The 24,809-nt window shown below is 45.4% G+C and overlaps 1 protein-coding gene across 9 annotated transcripts in view; it reads left to right on the forward strand.

Annotated features, from left to right (window-relative positions):
* Positions 1 to 24,809, forward strand: part of LOC123758751 (fibrillin-2) — a 344,156-nt gene that overhangs the window by 268,276 nt on the left and 51,071 nt on the right. For 7 of the 9 annotated variants that reach the window (XM_069334438.1, XM_069334445.1, XM_069334443.1 and 4 more), the window contains 8 exons: positions 3,869 to 4,055; positions 7,164 to 7,569; positions 8,089 to 8,352; positions 8,519 to 8,717; positions 9,687 to 10,485; positions 10,754 to 10,876; positions 11,035 to 11,183; positions 19,865 to 19,999. In XM_069334438.1, coding sequence (XP_069190539.1) covers positions 3,869 to 4,055; positions 7,164 to 7,569; positions 8,089 to 8,352; positions 8,519 to 8,717; positions 9,687 to 10,485; positions 10,754 to 10,876; positions 11,035 to 11,183; positions 19,865 to 19,999 — 2,262 coding nt within the window. The remainder of the gene's footprint in view (positions 1 to 3,868; positions 4,056 to 7,163; positions 7,570 to 8,088; positions 8,353 to 8,518; positions 8,718 to 9,686; positions 10,486 to 10,753; positions 10,877 to 11,034; positions 11,184 to 19,864; positions 20,000 to 24,809) is intronic. The other 2 variants (XM_069334440.1, XM_069334439.1) reach the window with 2 other exon arrangements.

Consider the following 24,809-nt stretch of genomic DNA (forward strand, 5'->3'; position numbering starts at 1 on the left):
AGACGGAGAGAGAGAGAGAGAGAGAGAGAGAGAGAGAGAGAGAGAGAGAGAGAGAGAGAGAGAGAGAGAGGAGGAGAGAGGAGAGAGAGAGAGAGAGAGAGAGAGAGAGAGAGAGAGAGAGAGAGAGAGAGGGAGAGAGAGAGGGAGAGAGAGAGAGAGAGAGAGAGAGAGAGAGAGAGAGAGAGAGAGAGAGAGAGAGAGAGAGAGAGAGAGAGAGAGAGAGAGAGAGAGACCTCCAACAGACTAGTACTCGAGCTCATACCCCTGAGCTACGAGGAGAGACTAACTACAAGGAATTAAACCTCACGTCGCTAGACGACAGGTAAGAGTTAGGGGGGGACATGATCATCACATACAAGATTCTCAGAGGAATTAATAGTGTAGATAAAGACAGTTTATTTGCCTCAAAGGGCACACGGACAAGGGAACACAGGTAGAAACTTGAGTGCCATAGAGACATTAGAAAGAACGTTTCTAGTGTCATAGTAGTTAATAAATGGAGTGCAGTGATGTGGTGGAGGCTGACTCCATACACAGTCTCAAGTGTAGATATGATAGAGCCCAATAGGCTCAGGAACCTGTACACCTGTTGACTGACAGTTGAGAGGCGGGACCAAAAAGCCAGAGCTCAACCTCCGCAAGCACAAATAGGTGAGTATACACACACACACACACACACACACACACACACACACACACACACACACACACACACACACACACACACACACACACACACACACACACTCACCGTGGAAAGTGTGTAGCCATGTCAACAGTTGCAGGAGCAAGTTGAAGATAACTGAGCCACAATGCGTTAGAGTGGACGAACACGGTACACCAACTCCCACACGATAGAGAGCACAGGTTCCACTACCACAACCCAACCCCCTCCACCTCAACCCACCCCCTCTCCACCACAACAACTCCCCCCCCTCCCCACCTCCGCCACAACCACCATATAAGACATTAGATATAAAAATGCCAAATAATTATGTAGACATTCTCAGTTGAATGAGACTAATCCCTCGTGTGAACAGATAGTTATTGCTCTATAATTGTAACTTGTTTTATCCTGGTTACCGGGATTGTTCATTACAAGTTCCACGTTACTAGTGAACATGCACGCCTTTGTATCCGGCTGTTCATAAAACACTTAAGAATTATTGCAACAAATTTCAATGTTCAGACGGGAAATTGTCAATATCCCGAGTATCATCATTATTCTGGATATAACCAATATCCCGGTCACCATCAATACCCATAACGTCATCAATATCCCGGCCACCATCTATATCCCGGCCACCATCAATATCCCGGCCACCATCTATATCCCGGCCACCATCTATATCCCGGCCACCATCAATACCCATAACGTCATCAATATCCCGGCCACCATCAATACCCATAACGTCATCAATATCCCGGCCACCATCAATACCCATAACGTCATCAATATCCCGGCCACCATCAATACCCATAACGTCATCAATATCCCGGCCACCATCAATACCCATAACGTCATCAATATCCCGGCCACCATCAATACCCATAACGTCATCAATATCCCGGCCACCATCAATATCCCGGCCACCATCAATATCCCGGCCACCATCTATATCCCGGCCACCATCAATATCCCGGCCACCATCAATATCCCGGCCACCATCTATATCCCGGCCACCATCAATATCCCGGCCACCATCTATATCCCGGCCACCATCAATATCCCGGCCACCATCAATATCCCGGCCACCATCTATATCCCGGCCACCATCAATATCCCGGCCACCATTTATATCCCGGCCACCATCAATATCCCGGCCACCATCAATATCCCGGCCACCATCTATATCCCGGCCACCATCAATATCCCGGCCACCATCTATATCCTGGCCAAGAAACAGCCCTAAGGACTAGGGGTCTAATAAAGTTACACAGTGATCACACACGAAGGTCCTGCTGGAGAACAAGGGATATTGGACGTTATCGGTGCTCCATATGTGTACGTGTTGCTATCTTGGAGGCTTAACTGCACACTCAGGCTTGGCTGTTGCTCTCGTGTGTGTGCAAAGGCCAGCCTCTTTAACCTGCAACACATATTTGTCCTCGACCTGTGAAGAATGTGCACGTCTTATGTAATTTATTGAAAAAAATAGCAGTACAAGATTTTTTCCTCGATGTGAAGTTTAAACAAAAGATATTTGAAATATGTGCAAACTGTGGCTATGAAAGCTGAACTGTTTGGACTGGTGAGTGTGGTGTTATGGACGGTGGGTGTGGTGTTATGGACTGGTGGGTGTGGTGTTATGGACTGGTGGGTGTGGTGTATGGACTGGTGAGTGTGGTGTTATGGACGGTGGGTGTGGTGTTATGGACTGGTGGGTGTGGTGTTATGGACTGGTGGGTGTGGTGTATGGACTGGTGGGTGTGGTGTTATGGACTGGTGAGTGTGGTGTTATGGACTGGTGGGTGTGGTGTATGGACTGGTGGGTGTGGTGTTATGGACTGGTGGGTGTGGTGTTATGGACTGGTGAGTGTGGTGTTATGGACTGGTGAGTGTGGTGTTATGGACTGGTGAGTGTGGTGTTATGGACGGTGGGTGTGGTGTTATGGACTGGTGGGTGTGGTGTTATGGACTGGTGGGTGTGGTGTTATGGACTGGTGGGTGTGGTGTTATGGACTGGTGGGTGTGGTGTATGGACTGGTGGGTGTGGTGTTATGGACTGGTGGGTGTGGTGTTATGGACTGGTGGGTGTGGTGTTATGGACTGGTGGGTGTGGTGTATGGACTGGTGGGTGTGGTGTTATGGACTGGTGGGTGTGGTGTTATGGACTGGTGGGTGTGGTGTTATGGACTGGTGGGTGTGGTGTTATGGACTGGTGGGTGTGGTGTATGGACTGGTGGGTGTGGTGTATGGACTGGTGGGTGTGGTGTTATGGACTGGTGGGTGTGGTGTATGGACTGGTGGGTGTGATGTTATGGACTGGTGGGTGTGGTGAGTGACAGACACACTATAGTGCCCGCGAACAACCAGGTATTCCCAAGTGTTACAATGCAATAGGCCTACTGACTCGTGCAGATTGGTCTTTGACACCCGCCTGTCACTTACCTCGGGACTGGATGCTCTGAGTCTTGTCCCATGCCTCCTGGGGGACGGATAGGTCTACCCTCCTTCCTCTACCCTCCTTTGTGTTGTCTAAACTACACAATGGCTAGCCCTTGTACACGTCGGCCTCGACCCTTCGCCGTCTTGACGCCTTGCATCTCACCGGCCTCCTCCTCCTCCTCCTCCTCCTCCTTGGCTGTGGAGCCTTTCCTTCTCCGCCAATCTTGAGCTCATATGTGGAACCTTTTGCCCTACATAGGCAGGATCCCTCAACCCCTTACTATATTTATGAAACTCATTTTTCTTGAACATTTTCCCTGACGTTCACCCATTATACATGTTTACGGTTGAGTCCAAGTCTTCTGTCAGTTTTGGCTACTCCGTTACTTTTCCTGATCAAGTCTATATATGCCACCAGTCCCCAGAGGCGAGCATCATCAGGGTGGAACTTTATGCTGTTTTATGCGCTGACGTCACTCACTCTTTATGTATCAACATACGTTTGTGGTTGACTCGGGAGAGTATATTGAGAGACCCGTGCTGTAAGCAACAGGTGATAGCAAGGAAACTATTAACAGTAATTAGCGTAGCTGTTTACAGGAGGCAAGATGGACTTTTTTTTTTTGTCTAGGCTTTAGGGGTGAGCTCGTTTTGAGTGAAAAACATGGCCATGTATTTATGTGTGAATATATGAATTTGAGAATTACATTCTTCGTGAGGTTAATACTTGACCTAACGTACTTCACTCCCTGCCCACAGTTCCGCCGGAACCGCCCACAGGGGCGCCGGAACCACCCACAGGGGCACCAGAACCGCCCACAGGAGCACCGGAACCACCCACAGGGGCACCAGAGCCGCCCAGCACGCCCAGACGACAGAGAGGACGAGGTCGACAACGCCCCGGCCACCAGCGCGGTAGAGGCCGCGGGCGCCGTCTTAACAACAGGTGAGACCGTCTCTGGTCGGCTGCTGCTTGGAGTGCTCTCGCTTGGTCTCTGGTCTGACACTATGGCCCTTAGCGTCCTCTCAAACGCTTAGACGTCCACGACTGGGGGAGGGTTCTAATTGTGTAATTGTTTATGTCGTGTCGGGTCTTAAAGGTGATAAGGTTGTGAGTTCTACTAGTTCTAAGTTATGCCTGGTCTCTTGTAGATGTACAGGGCTTAGCCCTCCGGGGCGATAATCACAGTGCTCACTACTGACGCCTCTTCTGAAGCGAGGTAGCAATATATCCACACACACACACACAGCTGCTGGATCTGGTGCTCTTGGTCTTATCCACCGTTCTGGACTGCACTGGGATAAGGTGAGTGTATTACCTTATTCCAGTGCAGTCAACTGGGATAAGGATATCTGCCTCAACTCTGTCACGGAATCAGATAACTAATGTAAGGTACTTATACGACCAGCAGTAAAGAATTAATGTTACATTTCAACACTGTAACACAAGTCCTCGGGGTTGGTCAGAGATACAGTTATGAGGCAGAGAGGTTCCCCTTAAAATAAGAACTGTATTCTGATAATTATTCTGTTCTCTTCATGTTCACTACTAGACTGTGGCATGATGAACACTCTTAACCACTGCCGTAATACTAGCAGCACTAGCCTGGTCGTGAACACTCTCACCACTTCAATATGACTAGCAGTAATAAGATAGTAGCAACTACTGACAAGGTCGAACTACTATCAAGGTCGAACTACTATCAAGGTCGAACTACTAACAAGGTCGAACTACTGACAAGGTCGAACTACTAACAAGGTCGAACTACTGACAAGGTCGAACTACTGACAAGGTCGAACTACTAACAAGGTCGAACTACTGACAAGGTCGAACTACTAACAAGGTCGAACTACTGACAAGGTTGAACTACTGATCGTCCCCAGAATGCAACCCCCACAATAGTTGTCTTAACTCTTTACTGCTAGGTGAACAGCGGTATTAGGTAAAAAGGAAACGTGCCTAATCATTTCTATCCCCCCGCAAGGAATCGAACCCGGGATACCTGATTGTCAGGCGGGAACGAACGTAGTCAACTGTACTAGGACACACATCTTGTTAAGGTTTATCCCCTCTGGTGAAGTGTTGAGGGCGCTCTCAGGTTACTATAAATGCCATCCCGGGTAACTTACGGGCCTTTACACTTACACCTCCACCCCCCCCCCCCATGTTGGCCACTAGGCCTCCCTAGTACCCGCCCCCCCGGCGTCCGGCTCCCCCGGCGTCCGGCTCTCCGGCATACGGCCCCCCCGGCCTTTGGCACCAGACCCCAGCAAGAAAGATTAAGGTTCTTATTATGTTTATCAACGTTTAAGAGCCGTCATTATCATGTGGCTTTAAGTGCTTCACTGATGCTACTCCAAGTGCCTTCTTTAAGTGCCATCTTGATAAACTGTCAGTGTGTGTGTGTGTGTGTGTGTGTGTGTGTGTGTGTGTGTGTGTGTGTGTGTGTGTGTGTGTGTGTGTGTGTGCGTGTGTGCGCGCGCGTGCGCGCGCATTAGGGGTGTATTGTGTAATTTGTATCACCTAATTAGAGGTGTAGTGTGCATTTGTTTCATATCTCTTGGAGCCGAGTTATGTATTTGTTCAATCTCTGGAGGTTGTACTGTAGTTGTTTCATCTCCCCGGAGTGTATTGGATTCGTTTTTCTGTCAATATGTATCGCCTATTTCTGTTTTATATTGTGTACGAATTAACGAGTGATCAATGAATAGCCTCTCATGCTCCATAAAGTGTAACTCGCTTAACAAGCAGTAGTCAAGTAGACTGTTACGGCCCTATCGGGTCGCAACTGGGTTCTTTCTCTGATGTTGTTAGAAGTAGGGTATCCGGCCCCAAGTTAGTAGTGGCTTTCAAGGGATGTTCCGTAACGCAAGTAAATTAAAGGGGAAGGGATACGATTACACAAAATTAAATATATAATTATCACCATCACCATAAATAAATATATAAATTATCACACGGGGGGGTATAAACACTATAATATACAATATGGTCTTCCTCTGAAGACGCGGAGTGTTCCACAGTGCTCAACGATGCTTAGCCCTTGGTCCTCTTGTGGCCTCACGATGAATCCTTCGATTCTCTCGAGTCTACCCTGGCCACAGGCCAGCCAAATCACAGTTCCACTGGGGGCACCGTCGTGGAGGCCTTCAACCACAAATCCAGCCTGTAGCTGGCAGGTTCCAATCAGTTCCGCTGGTTAGGCCACTCCACGACCGATACTAGGGTTGCGAGCCCTAGGCAGGAGCCTCGTGTGATTTCACAGATCACTCTCCTCACCACAACACCCCAGTGGCTAGTCTTCTCCACCAGTCAGCCCCGGGTACGACAATCCCTGGTTCTGCCACCTCACAGGCAGGCTAACACAACAGTGTTCATCCGGAGGGGTGACTCACAGCTTCAGCAGCAAATGAGTGGAGGTTCTACGGCTGCCTTGGGTAGACTGATCCAACCTCCATTACAGCAGTCCCAGGTCGACTCTGTAATCAGACACGTCATCAGTACTAGGGACACCCTAGGGCACCTCACTTACAGGCTTAGACACAAACGCCCACCTATCCACTACATAGATGGCGTTGCTGTCTAAGCGTCACCTCACCAGAGGTCAGCAGCGGCTATGTTATGAGCTGATCAGGACGGGAAACCAGCCCCTGTGGCCGGTACTTCTCGTCCTCACTAGATGGCGTCGTCCATTTGGAGGGGGTTTCGGGAGCTAACCCACAGATGGCGTGGACGTCACTGCTCCGTGCTACGACGCTGGGCTCGGGTCCGTAACATAGACCATTACACGTAGAAGCTATATAATATGGAGACTAAAAGGTGTAAACAGAAGCTCTTCTGTTATCCTGTAAATGTATTATTTGATATATTAATAAAAGACTTGCCTCCAATGAATAATAATTAATATATTATTGTAATATATATTAGTGTGATCTTTTTTGCGCTACCGCTCACAGGATGAGTATGGGGTGCACATATAGTCGCCGTCCGGCGGCAACAATCTGAATTAAACAATTATCTCTAACAATATATTTATTATTTGTTTGCTGTGAGGGAGGGAGCAGTGCCCGAGGTGGCCCAGGTGGAGGACCCAGTACCCGAGGTAGAAGCCCCAGTACCCGAGGTAGAAGCCCCAGTACCCGAGGTAGAAGCCCCAGTACCGGAGTTGACTCAGGTTGACCAACAACAGCAGGACCAGCAGATCGTCGTCGCCTACAACATCGTCGAGTCCTCCTCCACCATCAAGGACAACCTCAAGGAACAGAGAGTCAAGGGAGAGGCCAAAGGCTCCCGGAGTGAAGCGACCAGAGGCAGGGTGCCGGCAGAGGACACCAAAGAGGAGAGACTGAAGAGACTGGAAAAGATACGAGAGAGGAAGCGGAGGAGAAAGGAGAGGAAGCAGCAGCAGAAGAAGACCAAGAAGCCGCAGACAGTGAGAGGAAGGAAGGGGAAGACTCAGGTAGGGCTTTTGGTTAACATATGTAGGCAGATACCGGGTTAATGAGACGTGTGTATACAACCACTCGACCGTTAATTAGTGATAGTATTTACTAATTAACGGTAGATAGAGTCTTTACTAGTTAACGGTAATAATTCCTCCACTTGAGAAGTGTCTTCAGTCATGTTATAACACACGCGGGCGTCTGTACCCCATCATATTAACCCCCTCTAACTGTCACCACTACACACTCCATCTACCCACTACCACTACACACCCCTTCTAACCACCACCACTACATACACTACCACTACCCACACCCATCCGATTACTCACCTTTGCAGACGAGGAGTCACAATAACGTGACTGAAATATGTTGACCAAACCACACACTAGAAAGTGAAGGGACGACGACGTTTCGGTCCGTCCTGGACCATTCTCAAGTCGATTGTGAATGCTCCAGGACGGACCGAAGCGTCGTCGTCCCTTCACCTTTCTAGTGTTGTGGTTTGGTCAACATATTCACCTTTCCTTCGGCAGCAGCAAGAAGAGAGAGGGGCGGTGGAGACGGGGTCGTCGAGCGAGGCGCCCCTGACCACCACCACCACCACTACCACTACCACCACCATCCCCCCACCAGTGACCCAGACTCCTGCCAGCGTCGCAAGAGGAGGCGAAGAAGACCCCGAGAGACGGGCGAGAATCGAGAGGAGAAGAGAGAGGAATAGGAAGAGGAAGGAGGAGAAGCAGAAGAAGAGAGATCGCAAGAGACGCAAAGGAAAGAAGGGAAAAGCACAAGAGGAGGTTTGTATCCCTTTAGTCCAGTCAGGTAATTTATCTTACTAACGACAATTTGGGACTGTTCATTGTCGCATAATACAGCTTCCACGGGTGACAAAAAAACTACTTTTTTCTGAAGTTGTTTATATATCATAAATGAGGTAATATATGCGTCATTGTCCCGGTCCAGCAGCAGACTACAGGTGTGGAGGCTGTGGACCGGTCAGTGAACGAGGTGAACCAGGCTGCAGGAGGCGCGGCAGACACGCAGACAGTGGAGGAGCGCGGGAGGAACCTTAGTACTATCCTGCAGAGCAGACGAGAGAAGAGGAGGAGGAAAGAACGAAGAAAAAAGAATACTGAACAAGAGAAGAAGAGCGATAAACAAGGTCTAAATGAAAAAAAAAAATCTTTTGGCAACTTAGACTTCTAGTTATTGAGATATTAATTGGCATAATAATAAATATATTTAACTATTCAATGATACAATAATTGAAATATTAATTGGAGCAGTAGTTATAATGTTAATTCGAATATAAGTTGAAATAGTTACCTATAGTATAACAGGAAACACAGAAGTAATATTTCAATTGATATTTTACTTGTATATTGTGTTGAACACATAATCAAGACATGCTTAATAATGTGTTCAATGTAACTACTCGAATCTTGCTTTCTCTTTATATATATATATATATATATATATATATATATATATATATATATATATATATATATATATATATATATATATATATATATATATGTCGTACCTAGTAGCCAGAACGCACTTCTCAGCCTACTATGCAAGCCCGATTTGCCTAATAAGCCAAGTTTTCATGAATTAATTGTTTTTCGACAATCTAACCTACCTAACCTAACCTAACCTAACTTTTTCGGCTACCTAACCGAACCTAACCTATAAAGATAGGTTAGGTTAGGTTAGGTAGGGTTGGTTAGGTTCGGTCATATATCTACGTTAATTTTAACTCCAATAAAAAAAATTGACCTCATACATAATGAAATGGGTAGCTGTATCATTTCATAAGAAAAAAAATTGAGAAAATATATTAATTCAGGAAAACTTGGCTTATTAGGCAAATCGGGCCTTGCATAGTAGGCTGAGAAGTGAGTTCTGGCTATTAGGTACGACATATATATATATATATATATTTATATATTTATATATTTATATATATATATATATATATATATATATATATATATATATATATATATATATATATATATATATATATATATATATATGATTAAAATGTTACTACTAATATCCATGAAACTTTAAATGTTTAATTTTTAACCTTAATATTCAATAAAGCAAATCTTGAAATTCTTAGGTAAAGGAGGAAGGAAAAATCGAAAGAACAGGAAAAAGAATAGTCGAGATGAGAGCGAAAGTCGATTAGAAAACAACCTGAATACATGGGACACGAACAGCGACGGGCCCAGCGTGACCGCTAGCGAAGGAGGCAACGATCAGATCGCCAACGAAGTCCTCCCAAGCCTACACGAACAGAAGAATAAGGTCAAAATAAAGCGCCCTCCAACTGACAGCAGCTCTACGGGGAGCCTACTTGGAAATTCTGACGATGACAGTGAGGTATCGGAGGCGTCTTCGTCTGCAACCACGACCACCTCCAGCGTAGCCACCACCTCAGCCGACAAACCACAAGTGTCTTCTGGCTATCCTAAGGACTCGACGTACTCTGCCGTGGAGCCTCAGTACACCATCGAAGGGCGCGAAGCTGAGGGCACCATTGTTGACTTTGTCCCGGAGTCGCCGTCATCATCCCTATACAGCGGAGACGACATATTGAGCACGGCAGAGGAAGACTTCATCACCGACTTCGAGAAAAGCATAGACTCTTTGCCTGCGGAACACAAGAAGACGAGAAAAGGAAAGAAGAAGTCAGTTGGTGAAACTCCAGTTAAGCATGAAGACGGTACAAGAGGTGAGTACCCTGGTGGAGATGACGACTACAGCTACCTGGACGAGATGGACATCTACAGTGAAAATCCTAGGAGTTACTCTAACGAAGTTGAGGACAAGAATGGGGGCGAGCTTCCCGAGGGCCTCCCCGAGGGTTACCCGACAGACAGGTTGCTGGGTGATGGAGGAAATTCCCAGAATACCAGGTGAGATACGAGTTTCCTCGTGCCCAGTCTCTAATCTTAAACTCTTCATGTTTCGTGTAACATTCCATAGAAGAAGGCCAGTTTTACCAGCTCTTGAGTAGTGATATACCACCCATTTTACACGAGAAACGTTTTTATCCGACATTCAGTATATCACAATGCTTTTTATTCACCCTCTTGACAATCCCAGTGATGAAGATACGAGCACATAGCGTACAAGCCGCACGCCGGCCCTCTTAATCTAAGCTCCTCCTGCCCTTCCCGTCAGGTTCGTCGAGACTGAGGATATCAACTTCGCCGAGCTGGACCAGTCATGCGTCATCTCCGAGGCTGACGGCATCTACCTCCCTCCACCGAGGGTCAGGAGGGCCCGCGTCACAGCCTTCCACACGTATGTCTTCTGTAGCAACTCTGAGTCGTCCAGATTTAATGAAGATCTCGTGCCAGAACTCTTAATTGTATTTATATATCGGGATTTATGTATTATTGCCAATTTCTACTATATCTTAGCCTTGATAACCCTGCTCTTCTTCTCTCTCCCGCAAGCAGCGTTACCAATCCAGCTCCCCCCAACAACAAGTACGCAGAGGCGGTATATGAGTGTGAGTTCGGCTACAGGTTGGGCGAGGACTTCAGTAACCGACTCTTCTGCAGGAGAGACAAGTGGCTGGGGATTCTCCCTACCTGCGTCGCATACGGTAAGTCAGTCTTCCCTCTCACTATTCCGTCTGCTGGCCTCACTAAACACGAAAATGGCCTGCAAAAAAACATTGCAAAAGTGTCAACATTAAATGGTGTTAATATAAGCAAAAAAATCTTATCTTAGGAAAACGTCAGCTCAGTACCTCTCGGAATATTGACCACACGGAAAAGGTTGATTTTGAAATGAATTGTTAACCCAAATTGATCCCTCCGCTAATGAACAATATTTTCATGGATAAATATCCTCAGGTCCCGTCGAAACCAACACTTAGCATTCCCCGACCTTCTTTTAATCTAAAAATACATAACATAAACGCAAAAAACACTGGGTTATTAAATGATAACAGGTTACAAGCGTGTAATTAGCTGTCGAGGTTGTGGAGCTAAACCTGCTCGTCTATTATACACGTGTCTTGGGGGATCCCTATTATATTCTCGTAAATTTTGTCAGGCTCTCATATTATCTTATTAAATCATTATCGACTTAATCAAGTGAGGGTAAAGGGAGCATGTGAGAGCAGGGAGACCCAGGTGGAGCTGTGTGTGACCACAGGGCAGCCTGGGGCCACATTCACGAAGCAGTTACGCAAGTACTTACGAACGTGCACATCTTTCCTCAATTTTTGAGGAAAGATTGCTTTCTTTCTTCAACCTACCAGATAGTCCACAAACAGAAAACGGGACATTATGCCAATTTCGCCAGCCGCTACTATTTTGTAGTACGACAGTTTTTGCCCGTTAGGTAAAGTATACGTCAAAATGCGACGTGTTATTGGGAGGACGGTTGGTGACCAGGGGGCCAGATTCACGAAGCAGTTACGCAGGTACTTACGAACGATTACATCTTTCCTCAGTCTTTGACGGCTTTGGTTACATTTATTAAACAGTTTACAAGCATGAAAACTTGCCAATCAACTGTTGTTATTGTTATAAACAGCCTCCTGGTGCTTCAGAGCTCATTAACTGTTTAATAATTGCAAACACAGCCGCCAAAGATTGAGAAAAGATGTACGTCACCAACCCGTCCACCCAATATTAAATGAATAAAAAGGTGGTATGAAAAGCTTAAATTGGATTAGGGTATGCGAGGTTTAAATGAGTATCGATATTAGGTTAAGCTAGTTTCGATTGGAAATGCTGGGTTTAATTGGGTATTCGATAACTAGATTTAATATCGTATTGAATGCTAAGTTTAATTGGGAATCGATACTTGGTTATCTCACATCTCTCTCCTCCCACGCCCCCCCTCTCTCCTACCTCTCCCCCTCTCCCCCTCTCCTTCTCCCCCTCTGTCCCTCTCCCTGTATCTCTCCTCAACATTCTGGGTGGAAGAGGGGGTCACTCGAGGTCCCGCTCGCTTGTATTTGTATCAGTCGTCTTCACCGTCGAGTTACGAGCAAGAGTCTTGGCCACCTGGTGAGTTACGAGCAAGAGTCTTGGCCAACTGGTGAGTTACGAGCAGGAGTCTTGGCCAACTGGTGAGTTACGAGCAAGAGTCTTGGCCAACTGGTGAGTTACGAGCAAGAGTCTTGGCCAACTGGTGAGTTACGAGCAAGAGTCTTGGCCAACTGGTGAGTTACGAGCAAGAGTCTTGGCCAACTGGTGAGTTACGAGCAGGAGTCTTGGCCAACTGGTGAGTTACGAGCAGGAGTCTTGGCCAACTGGTGAGTTACGAGCAAGAGTCTTGGCCAACTGGTGAGTTACGAGCAAGAGTCTTGGCCAACTGGTGAGTTACGAGCAGGAGTCTTGGCCAACTGGTGAGTTACGAGCAAGAGTCTTGGCCAACTGATGAGTTACGAGCAGGAGTCTTGGCCAACTGGTGAGTTACGAGCAGGAGTCTTGGCCAACTGGTGAGTTACGAGCAAGAGTCTTGGCCAACTGGTGAGTTACGAGCAGGAGTCTTGGCCAACTGGTGAGTTACGAGCAAGAGTCTTGGCCAACTGGTGAGTTACGAGCAGGAGTCTTGGCCAACTGGTAGCGCTAGACCCTCTCGTATCATGCTCGTCTCTGTTACGTAAGTGAAAGTATCACGAGTGTCTAATTTGAAAGTGAAAAATAAATTGAGTTGTCAAGCATTGCTATTTGGCGTCATGAACATTGTATAAAATATATTATCCGGTGATAGAAACTGTCTATTTTGCATAGTTGAGCTTGGGATAGAGATAGATAGAGAGAGAGATATTAACCCCCACAAGGTCTTCTTGGCTGTCCGGCGGCGAGCCATCCCGTATCAGCGAGGCGGGGCATCAACTTGCAAATCATAGCCGTTGTATCGCCGCCCACCCATCTTTAGCCTGGGAATTAGCCATTATCTTGCTCCGCCCATGTTGTGGTGTCCTAGCGCCAATTACCCGTGGCTTACTTGGCTCTGCCACACCACGCTAATGGTACTAACTTTCACACTTCCAGCTCTCACCTACTATCTGCTCCTGACATGGTAAGTGTAGCATCTTCTGGACGCAGTAAGGGGTCCTCTTGACGTAGTAAGGGGTCCTCTTGACGCAGTAAGGGGTCCTCTTGACGCAGTAAGGGAGTCCTCTTGACGCAGTAAGGGAGTCCTCTTGACGCAGTAAGGGGTCCTCTTGACGCAGTAAGGGGTCCTCTTGACGCAGTAAGGGAGTCCTCTTGACGCAGTAAGGGGTCCTCTTGACGCAGTAAGGGGTCCTCTTGACGCAGTAAGGGGTCCTCTTGACGCAGTAAATTGTTCTTTCTGACGCAGTAAGGGGGGGGGTCCTCCTGAGGCAGTAAGGAGGTCCTTCTCACACAGCAAGTGGTCCTCCTAACGTCTGTGTAATCCAAAAAATACTAATCCTCGATAAAGTTTGTCACGTTCGTGTACCATAAGTCAGGGTACGTGGTACAACCACAGTGTGGCTCATCCATATACCTAGCGAGGTATACGAAAAATGTAAATTGCTTAGCCTATAAAACATTGGAGTCCGGCTCCTGAACCCGCGACTAGACTGTTGATGTCTATGTTAACCAACTATGTAGCTAGCTCATCAGCGATGCAACTTTGCCAAACTAATAATTGGGTTTCAGTTCCTGAGTACATTATGTGCCTCTGTAACCTCTACGGGATCGCCATAGCCCGTGCTACATAGACATTTCGTTATGAGTAGATAAATCTAAAACAACAACAAGCCTCTGTAACCTTATCCTTTACCACCCACAGGATGGGTATGAGGTCCACTACCACCCACAGGATGGGTATGGGGTCCACTACCACCCACAGGATGGGTATGGGGTCCACTACCACCCACAGGATGGGTATGGGGTCCACCACCACCCACAGGATGGGTATGGGGTCCACCACCACCCACAGGATGGGTATGGGGTCCACTACCACCCACAGGATGGGTATGGGGTCCACTACCACCCACAGGATGGGTATGGGGTCCACCACCACCCACAGGATGGGTATGGGGTCCACTACCACCCACAGGATGGGTATGAGGTCCACTACCACCCACAGGATGGGTATGGGGTCCACTACCACCCACAGGATGGGTATGGGGTCCACTACCACCCACAGGATGGGTATGGGGTCCACCACCACCCACAGGATGGGTATGGGGTCCACCACCACCCACAGGATGGGTATGGGGTCCACTACCACCCACAGGATGGGTATGGGGTCCACTACCACCCACAGGATGGGTATGGGGTCCACCACCACCCACAGGATGGGTATGGGGTCCACTACCACCCACAGGATGGGTATGGGGTCCACTACCACCCACAGGATGGGTATGGGGTCCACTACCACCCACAGGATGGGTATGGGGTCCACCACCACCCACAGGATGGGTATGGGGTCCACTACCACCCACAGGATGGGTATGGGGTCCACTACCACCCACAGGATGGGTATGGGGTCCACTACCACCCACAGGATGGGTATGGGGTCCACTACCACCCACAGGATGGGTATGGGGTCCACTACCACCCACAGGATGGGTATGGGGTCCACTACCACCCACAGGATGGGTATGGGGTCCACTACCACCCACAGGATGGGTATGGGGTCCACTACCACCCACAGGATGGGTATGGGGGTCCACTACCACCCACAGGATGGGTATGGGGTCCACTACCACCCACAGGATGGGTATGGGGGTCCACTACCACCCACAGGATGGGCATGGGGTCCACTACCACCCACAGGATGGGTATGGGGTCTACTACCACCCACAGGATGGGCGTGGGGTCCACTACCACCCACAGGATGGGTATGGGGGTCCACTACCACCCACAGGATGGGTATGGGGGTCCACTACCACCCACAGGATGGGTATGGTGTCCACTACCACCCACAGGATGGGCATGGTGTCCACTACCACCCACAGGATGGGTATGGGGGTCCACTACCACCCACAGGATGGGTATGGTGTCCACCACCACCCACAGGATGGGCATGGTGTCCACCACCACCCACAGGATGGGTATGGGGTCCACTACCACCCACAGGATGGGCGTGGGGTCCACTACCACCCACAGGATGGGTATGGGGGTCCACTACCACCCACAGGATGGGCATGGGGTCCACTACCACCCACAGGATGGGTATGGGGTCCACTACCACCCACAGGATGGGCGTGGGGTCCACTACCACCCACAGGATGGGTATGGGGGTCCACTACCACCCACAGGATGGGTATGGGGGTACACTACCGCCCACAGGATGGGTATGGGGGTCCACTACCACCCACAGGATGGGTATGGTGTCCACCACCACCCACAGGAAGGGCATGAGAGTCCACTACCACCCACAGGATGGGCGTGGGGTCCACTACCACCCACAGGATGGGTATGGGGGTCCACTACCACCCACAGGATGGGCGTGGGGTCCACTACCACCCACAGGATGGGCATGGTGTCCACCACCACCCACAGGAAGGGCATGAGAGTCCACTACCACCCACAGGATGGGCGTGGGGTCCACTACCACCCACAGGATGGGTATGGGGGTCCACTACCACCCACAGGATGGGCATGGGGGTCCACTACCACCCACAGGATGGGCATGGGGGTCCACTACCACCCACAGGATGGGCATGGAGTCCACTACCACCCACAGGATGGGTATGGGGTATATAAACGGAACTCAAAGCGTTGGTCGGCACGCGGGATATAGCAAGGCACCAGGCTGCCAAGAAAGGGTGAATCAAGGAATGAATATATTTGTGTATAATGAGTATGTTAACTCACGTGGAGCACTGCACACCTGGCCATATGAAGCCCTGGGGTGCCATGAATACCTGCTCCATTGGTTCCCGGTTCATATATAGGTTACACACACTCACATATATATTTACATATGTTAACGTTCTGCTGGTAATATGACTGTTCCCCGTAATCACACAACGTAACGGTCCCTATGATTCCCTTGTTATAACGTGTAATAAAGTTGTTACATCTTGTTATGACGTATTAGAACGTTGTTACAACGTGTTATAGTGGTTGTTACAATTGTTAGGGGTTAAGACCTGTTCGGCCGTTGTAGCGACGTCGTAGTTTCGTGGTGTTTTTGGCGGGAGATTGCCGCTTGATTCGTTGATGTTGTCATTAGGTAGTTCCATGGCTACAGCTTTTTAGTATTTGGAAGCAGCTTCACCAACTATCATCACTTGCCAAGTGCAGCAAAGTTAGGAAAAGACTTGTCGATTTGACCTGAATTTACCTGAGGGATCGCCGTCTCTAGTGGCCTCGACGGGGACATGAAGCCGGTATCTTTTCAAGAACCCCCGCTTCTAAATCCCTTCCATTGGTGCTGAGGATTTTTTCCAGTTGGATTTTGAACTAGAGTTGTCTTTTCATTTGCGACTTGAATTGGAAGGAGATTCCCCGTGGTGGAAGATTTAGCCACCTGGTGGTGTCTGTCCTACACTGTGGCGTGTTGAGTTTAAAATTTGGCCCCGAAGGGCGGGTTTATTGGGCAGCGCCACTCATCCTGTGAATGGACACACCTCCTTAGCAGCATGTACAACACTAACCAATAGGAAGAAAACCCGCTGGGTTGTTCATGCTGTCACTTGTACCCAGACACGTGTTGAGTGTGAAGCTGTTGTCACTTGTATGTGCTACGTTGTACCTTGTAAACAAGTGGCCTGGGTTAATTTATTCACATTGTTTTTCTTCGCGATTTTAAATTTCACAATGAGATGAGCTCTGTCGTGTCTGGTTTGTAATGTCGTTAGTCGAGAGGCCATCAACTGTTTTTATTACGAGAGTTGATCTAGTTCTGGGATTGTGTTAGGTCGTTGTTCGTGTTCAATTGTGTATTTGTGTGAGATGTACTCACCTATTGACTTGAGAATGGTCCAGGACGGACCTAAACGTCGTCGTCCCTTCACCTTCTAGTGTGTGGTGTGGTCAACATACTTTAGCCACTTTATTGTGACTCACCTAATTGCGCTTGCGGGGGTTGAGCTCTGGCTCTTTGGTCCCGCCTGATGGTATGTGTGTATGCTCGGGTGTAAGGGTCCAGATGGGGCCGCTCCAGGAACCTGTGCACCTCATCAACCACTTCTTGTTTTTCCTTGATGTCAAAGGTTCATTTGATAATTATTCCTGAGGAGTGACCGGCTTTCTTTTACAGCAGCTCCTGCATATATTACTCACCTTTCAACAACATTTACATTATTCTTTAAAGTTATCAGTTACAAGAAGCCAAACATGAGAATGTTTGCAACGATTCTATAAATGCTGAAAATATTTATTAAGACAGAATTTTGTTTGTAGTATGTTTCGTTATTGATAGATTAGCATTATAGTGGGTCAGACGGGTGTGTGGATTGTGGTGGTGGGGTGGTAGTGGTTGTGTGGTGGGGTGGTAGTAGTGGTGGTGAGAGCTGTGGCAGAGTGGGAGAGCGGATCCATAAGAGGACTGTGAAAGAAGCAGTAACCCCCGCGGTGCAAGCCGGCCACTCGTAAATCCGGCCGGCGGCCTTAAATGGCGGGAGTCTCCAGTACCGTCCTGCGGCACCCCCAGCCTGCCGGCTGCCCCCCACCCCCACCCCCACCCCCACCCTCACCCCTCACCTCTACACACATCTACCTTTCTCCTCTACTCTCTCGCCTCATCTACTTTGGTTTATCAGTGACGGGAACACGAAGCCTGTTAAGCTTATCCGGTTCTGACCATTATACATCATGTTTCCCACAACAGTTGACTAACGCCCGTCAACTTATTTACAGTGCGAAGTGAATATACGAGCATTGTGTGTAACGAAACGTGCCCAAACGTCACACCCCCTTCCTCCTGCCCAGGAATCGAACTCAAGACCAATAATTTGGTTTTTGGTGAGAATTAAGAGTTTATGTCATAGGCACACATTTGAGGGTCCTGGGTTCAATCCACACATCACGACAGAATGGTTTGGGCAGCGTTTCCTTTCTCAATATGTACATGTTCACCTAACAATAAATAGGCACCTGGGAGTTAGTCATCTGTTGTGGGCAGCATCTTGGGGAATGGCAGTATTTGGTCTGGGGAGGAGGCCCTCGATAAGCCATATTGCTTGGCGTTGTTTCTTGAAATATAAACGAAAGTAACTTCCCTGCTGCCTTGAAATACATAGACACTTCTCCTACAGATATATATATATATATATATATATATATATATATATATATATATATATATATATATATATATATATATATATATATATATATATAAATCTAAAAGGGGTACCACCTCTGGTGCAAGTGTAGGGACCCATAGCCTCGGAGAAAAAAATAAAGAATACTCAAAGAAGACCTTGTGGATCCTCACTGAACACTTTGATATTTTCTTCTCCTGCCACTCCTATTCTTTTTTTGTATATGTATATAAATATCTCACTTTATTTACACTTAGAACAACTAATGGCACAGGAACAAATATACATATATGTACTTATCTTGTTATTTAAAGAATAATTAGAGAGTAGAAGGAAGGAATCCTGTTGGCGGTAGTGGACCCCATACCCATCCTGTGGGCGGTAATGGACCCCATACCCATGCTGTGGGTGGTAGTGGACCCCATACCCATGCTGTGGGCGGTAGTGGACCCCATACCCATCCTGTGGGTGGTAATGAAAAATATTACAGAGGTACACAATGGGCTCAGGAACTGAATCCCAAAATTCATTTAGCTAAAGAAGTTAGTGTTGATAAGCTAGTTACACAGTTTAATGTATATATTTAATGTACATATCAATAGTTTTTTGTAACAATTGGTTCAAGAAGTGGCCCAAAATAATCTGTAAGCCAAGAAATTTACATCTGTGGTGAAGCAGTTATATTCATTAGTCATGCACCCTCACCCTACTCAAGGAGTTTATCCATCGAATGGTTTAGTTATACTCGATTTATCAACGTGTGTGTACACTAAGTTTAATTTAGTTCTGAACATTATAGGTCTAACGTACACACTAATACGTTGCCTTATTTAAGATAGACTAACATAAGCAGACGAAGAGTCACAATAACGTGGCTGAAAAATGTTCACTAAACCACACACTAGAAGGTGAAGGGACGACGACGTTTCGGTCCGTCCTGGACCATTCTCAAGTCGATTGTGATTCGGTCCGTTATCGAAACGTCGTCGTCTGTTCACTTTCTAGTGTGTGGTTTAGTCAACATAGCCCAACACAATGTAAGGGAACCTGACCAACCCGTGTTGTTGCAGCTCACCAGGCCACCAGCGGGGCGTGCGGCTCTGACAACGGCGGGTGTCAGCAGATCTGTGAGCCCACCTCCTCTGGCAGTCAGTGTCTGTGTTACAAGGGCTTCACCCTCGCTGAAGATGGCTCCTCCTGTCAAGGTAAGGTCACTAAGATGGCTCCTCCTGTCAAGGTAAGGTCACCAAGATGGCTCCTCCTGTCAAGGTAAGGTCACCAAGATGGGTCCTCCTGTCAAGGTAAGGTCACCAAGATGGCTCCTCCTGTCAAGGTAAGAATCTATCCTACCAAAGAAACCAATCACCTAATGTAGCTGTTCTCCTAGCAGTAAGTAGGTTTCCAAGAGTTAGTCAGCTTGTTGTGGGGTTGCATCCTTGTGGGTGCAGGGTCAGTAATCTCGATATAAGTATAACGTGTATAAATACACTCTGGCTGCCTGTCCCCCCCAACACAAGGAATATTAAACCCGAGGAGGGAGTGAAAGAGCGCATGGTCGAGTTTTTTTCTGATCATAGGCCATAACGTCGGGGCTGGTCGGTTGTCTCCCACCAGCACCTCTACCATTTTCTCTGATCGCCGACGTGTTGTAGGGGATACTAAAGTCATTACATATTATATACATATATATATTATAATGGAAAGCATTATCATTTCATAAGAATTATTATTATTAATGTTTTTTTTAATATATATATATATTATTTTAGGAAAACTCGGTTTGTTAGTCAACTTGGAATATTATGTACAACATATAAATAAATAAATAAATAAATAAATATGTTTATTCAGGTAAGGTACATACATACAAGTAATGTTACATTAATGGATCGATATATAGATAGAGCTAGTACATACAATGCCTAAAGCCACTATTACGCAATGCGTTTCGGGCAGGACCGAACAGGATATTCCTGTATTTATTTCGTATTTATTCCTGTATTTATTTATGATATTTCGGACAGGATATATACGTCTATATATTTAATTTATTAAGTTGTAGCTGTCGAATGCATTAAAATTGTGCATCCAAATTTTTATAAAACCCCCACGAGTTATCTTTGCAAACAAAGAATATAAAATCTAAAATCATTACTTTAAACCACCTTGACATTAACATGGTTATCCCCTCAAAGCTTCAGTTTTCTATAACTCTAAACTTGTGAGTACAAGTGACCACAACAATGATTTTTTTTTTAGATATATACAAGAGTTGTTACATTCTTGTACAGCCACTAGTACGCGTAGCGTTTCGGGCAAGTCCTTAATCCTACGGTCCCTGGAATACGATCCCCTGCCGCGAAGAATCGTTTTTTCATCCAAGTACACATTTTACTGTTGCGTTAAACAGAGGCTACAGTTAAGGAATTGCGCCCAGTAAATCCTCCCCGGCCAGGATACGAACCCATGACATAGCGCTCGCGGAACGCCAGGCGAGTGTCTTACCACTACACCACGGAGACTGCTCATTTATGATTTACACCCACACTCTTTCAGTACAGGATTCCTGGTTTAGTCTTGACACTGTGCGGACGCCTGACTTATGCTCCTCCTGGGGGAAGTCACTAGAGACCGTCTAGCTTTTCTAAGTCTCCGTGGTGTAGTGGTAAGACACTCGCCTGGCGTTCCGCGAGCGCTATGTCATGGGTTCGTATCCTGGCCGGGGAGGATTTACTGGGCGCAATTCCTTAACTGTAGCCTCTGTTTAACGCAACAGTAAAATGTGTACTTGGATGAAAAAACGATTCTTCGCGGCAGGGGATCGTATTCCAGGGACCGTAGGATTAAGGACTTGCCCGAAACGCTACGCGTACTAGTGGCTGTACAAGAATGTAACAACTCTTGTATATATCTCAAAAAAAAAAAAAAAAAAAAAAAAAGTAACACCAACTCAATCAGTTGTCCACCCACTCCAAATTCTTTCTAAGCACTATACTGTACTAGTATAGTGCTTAATACAACTTGGTACTACCTAATTAACTCCATGTAACCTATCTTACCCCTAAATGTCAACCCATGTTTTACTATTTTTAAACAATGCTGTTTGTTGACCAACTTGTATATTGGCTATTTTCTACCATATTCCCCCCCTTTTTTATCTTTTTTTTTTTTTATTCAACGCAATTTATACTTTAATCTCAATTACTATTAAGTTTTAGTCTAAGTGTTTTTTTCCCCACCTCACCTTGCCCAAAATGCTATGCGTACTTGTGGCTTTAGGTATTGTATGTACTAGCTCTATCTATAAATCCAACGTTATGTTTGTAAATCAACTATGTATGTATTTATTTATTTATATATTTATTTATTTATTTATATACAAGAAGGTACATTGGGTTTGAGAGAGTACATAGCATAGTATTTACAATCTTGTAAAGCCACTAGTATGCGCAGCGTTTCGGGCAGATGTACTTTCCTGTTTCGGGATGTACTTTCCTGAATAAAATTTACTTTACTTTATAGTGCTAGCTATATGCTGTATTGTACCTATTAATTTTTGTTAAACTACCATTCAATCTGTCAATGCAATCAATCTGAGCTACCTATGTGCTTTAATATACCTACAAATTACTCTCATATTTTTTTTTTCTGGCAATGTACCTGTTATCATTTTTTTAAATTTTGCTAGTATTTACCTACTTAAAATTTTCTTAGATTAAGGACCTGCCTGAATCTCTGCGCGTACTAGTGGCTTTACAAGAATGTAATTACTATGCTATGTATCCTCACAATCCCAATGTACCTTCTTGTATATATATATATATATATATATATATATATATATATATATATATATATATATATATATATATATATATATATATATATATATATATAAAAAGTTTGTGAGGGTACCACCTCTGGTGCCAATGTGGGGACCCATAGCCTCGGAGAAGAAAATAAAAAGTATTCAGAGGAGACCTTGTGGTTTCTCACTGAACACTAATATTATCTTCTCCTACCACCCCCATTCTTTTGTATGTACACATATAAATTTACTTTATTTGAACTTTGTTACAAAAAAGGAGTTACATATGGGTTACAAAGATGGTTGTCATAGGTTGTCGAGTTCCTCCAGCTCCTCAGATGGCGGGCAGGAACCCTGGATGCAGTGCGCATTTCCCCTCTGTATCGCCACACTGAGGCGCTGGAAAAGAAAGCTTGCAGCTCTTGGGTCCCTTGTTGTTTCAATGAGCCTAGAACCTAGTTCCTTCAAAAAACTGGTAGCACTTTTACCCCAGGCGCCGAGCGTCTCAGAAGCAATGGGGACAAAATTGTAGTGGTGATCCAGTTCTCTATACTTACGGGATTTGGCTGCTTCCCTGTGGGTGGCAGCGCCACCTGGTTGTGCAACACTGAGGTTAATGTAGGTGTTAGCCAGGGTTGATACGCACGTGTAGTCCCATACCAATATATATATATATATATATATATATATATATATATATATATATATATATATATATATATATATATATATATATATATATATATATATATACATATATATATATATACATATATATATATACATATACATATATACATATATATATATATATACATATATATATACAGTATATATATATATATATATATATATATATATATATATATATATATATATATATATATATATATATATACATATATACATATATATACATATATACATATATACATATATACATATATATATATACATATACATATATATACATATATATATATATATATATATATATATATATATATATATATATATATATATATATATACTGTATATATATATATATATATATATATATATATATATATATATATATATATATATATATATATATATATATATATATATATATATATATATATATATAAATAAAAAATAAGTAAATATACTGCAATTCGAGGCTAACATCCCGAAGTCGGCCATTAGGAACGTCCTTTGCTGTCATGATGGAAAACTTTACCCACAACACCACAGCAGTCTACATGGATAGATCCCACATCCAAAACAATAATGAACTCATTGTTACCAGTACTGTGTGGATCCCACATTACCTCTTCAAGCAAAGATGGAGACCACCCAAGCAACTCATTAATCACAGCTAAACTGTATTCTCTGTACGAAGATCTTAACAATAATGATTATATTATCAACTGCATTCCTGGTTCCACCATGACACTGACCAGAAGTCTTTACACCTGCTCTGTCTAGGAATCAGCTAAAAACATCATTCGATTTTGACCATTGGTTCTCAGGGATGAGAGAGACGGTGCCCGACACTGGCTGGTCAAAAAGTGCCTTAAGTTTGGTGGATCCTGGTAGGCTCCTGGTGTGCCTTTGGGGCATAGTTACTGAATATTGTTGCTGCATTTGGTTCAGCTTCACTTGAGTTTCAGAGTAGCCATCACGATTCAACTTCGTTCAGCTACCCAGAGTTCATAGTATACCTGATATCTTTATCTTCTGGAGTTGCCAAATACCAATAGTCTTCCAGTTGGTTCTCATTGTAGTGGGGGGGGTGGGGGTCCCTATTTCCCATTCTGGAGTACAGTACTCCTGGCATTGCCAAACTTCTGCTTAACAGCATTTATTTGTCATAAGACACAGTAGTTTTACACTGAGAGGTGACATGTAGCCACAAGACTTTGCATTTTTTCCTGACACTGACATGCCAGGGTACATCTGGTACTAGTGTTAAAGTGGCCCTTAAATAAAACAAAAAGAACAACAACACTACCAGTTGTGAATATACAAAAGAACAATTCTACTCCTCCCAACAGTTCCTTAAACACCACTCAGAAGAATATGACATATCCATACAATGTGGTATACTCTACAATTAAATCATTGAAGAATCGGTAAAAGAATTAATAAAAATATAGTAGATCATGCCACAACACATATCACATACCAACCAATTCACCATATAGCACTGAACGGGGGCCCTA

Source organism: Procambarus clarkii, chromosome 31, assembly GCF_040958095.1.
Source record: "Procambarus clarkii isolate CNS0578487 chromosome 31, FALCON_Pclarkii_2.0, whole genome shotgun sequence".
Taxonomy (NCBI): domain Eukaryota; kingdom Metazoa; phylum Arthropoda; class Malacostraca; order Decapoda; family Cambaridae; genus Procambarus; species Procambarus clarkii.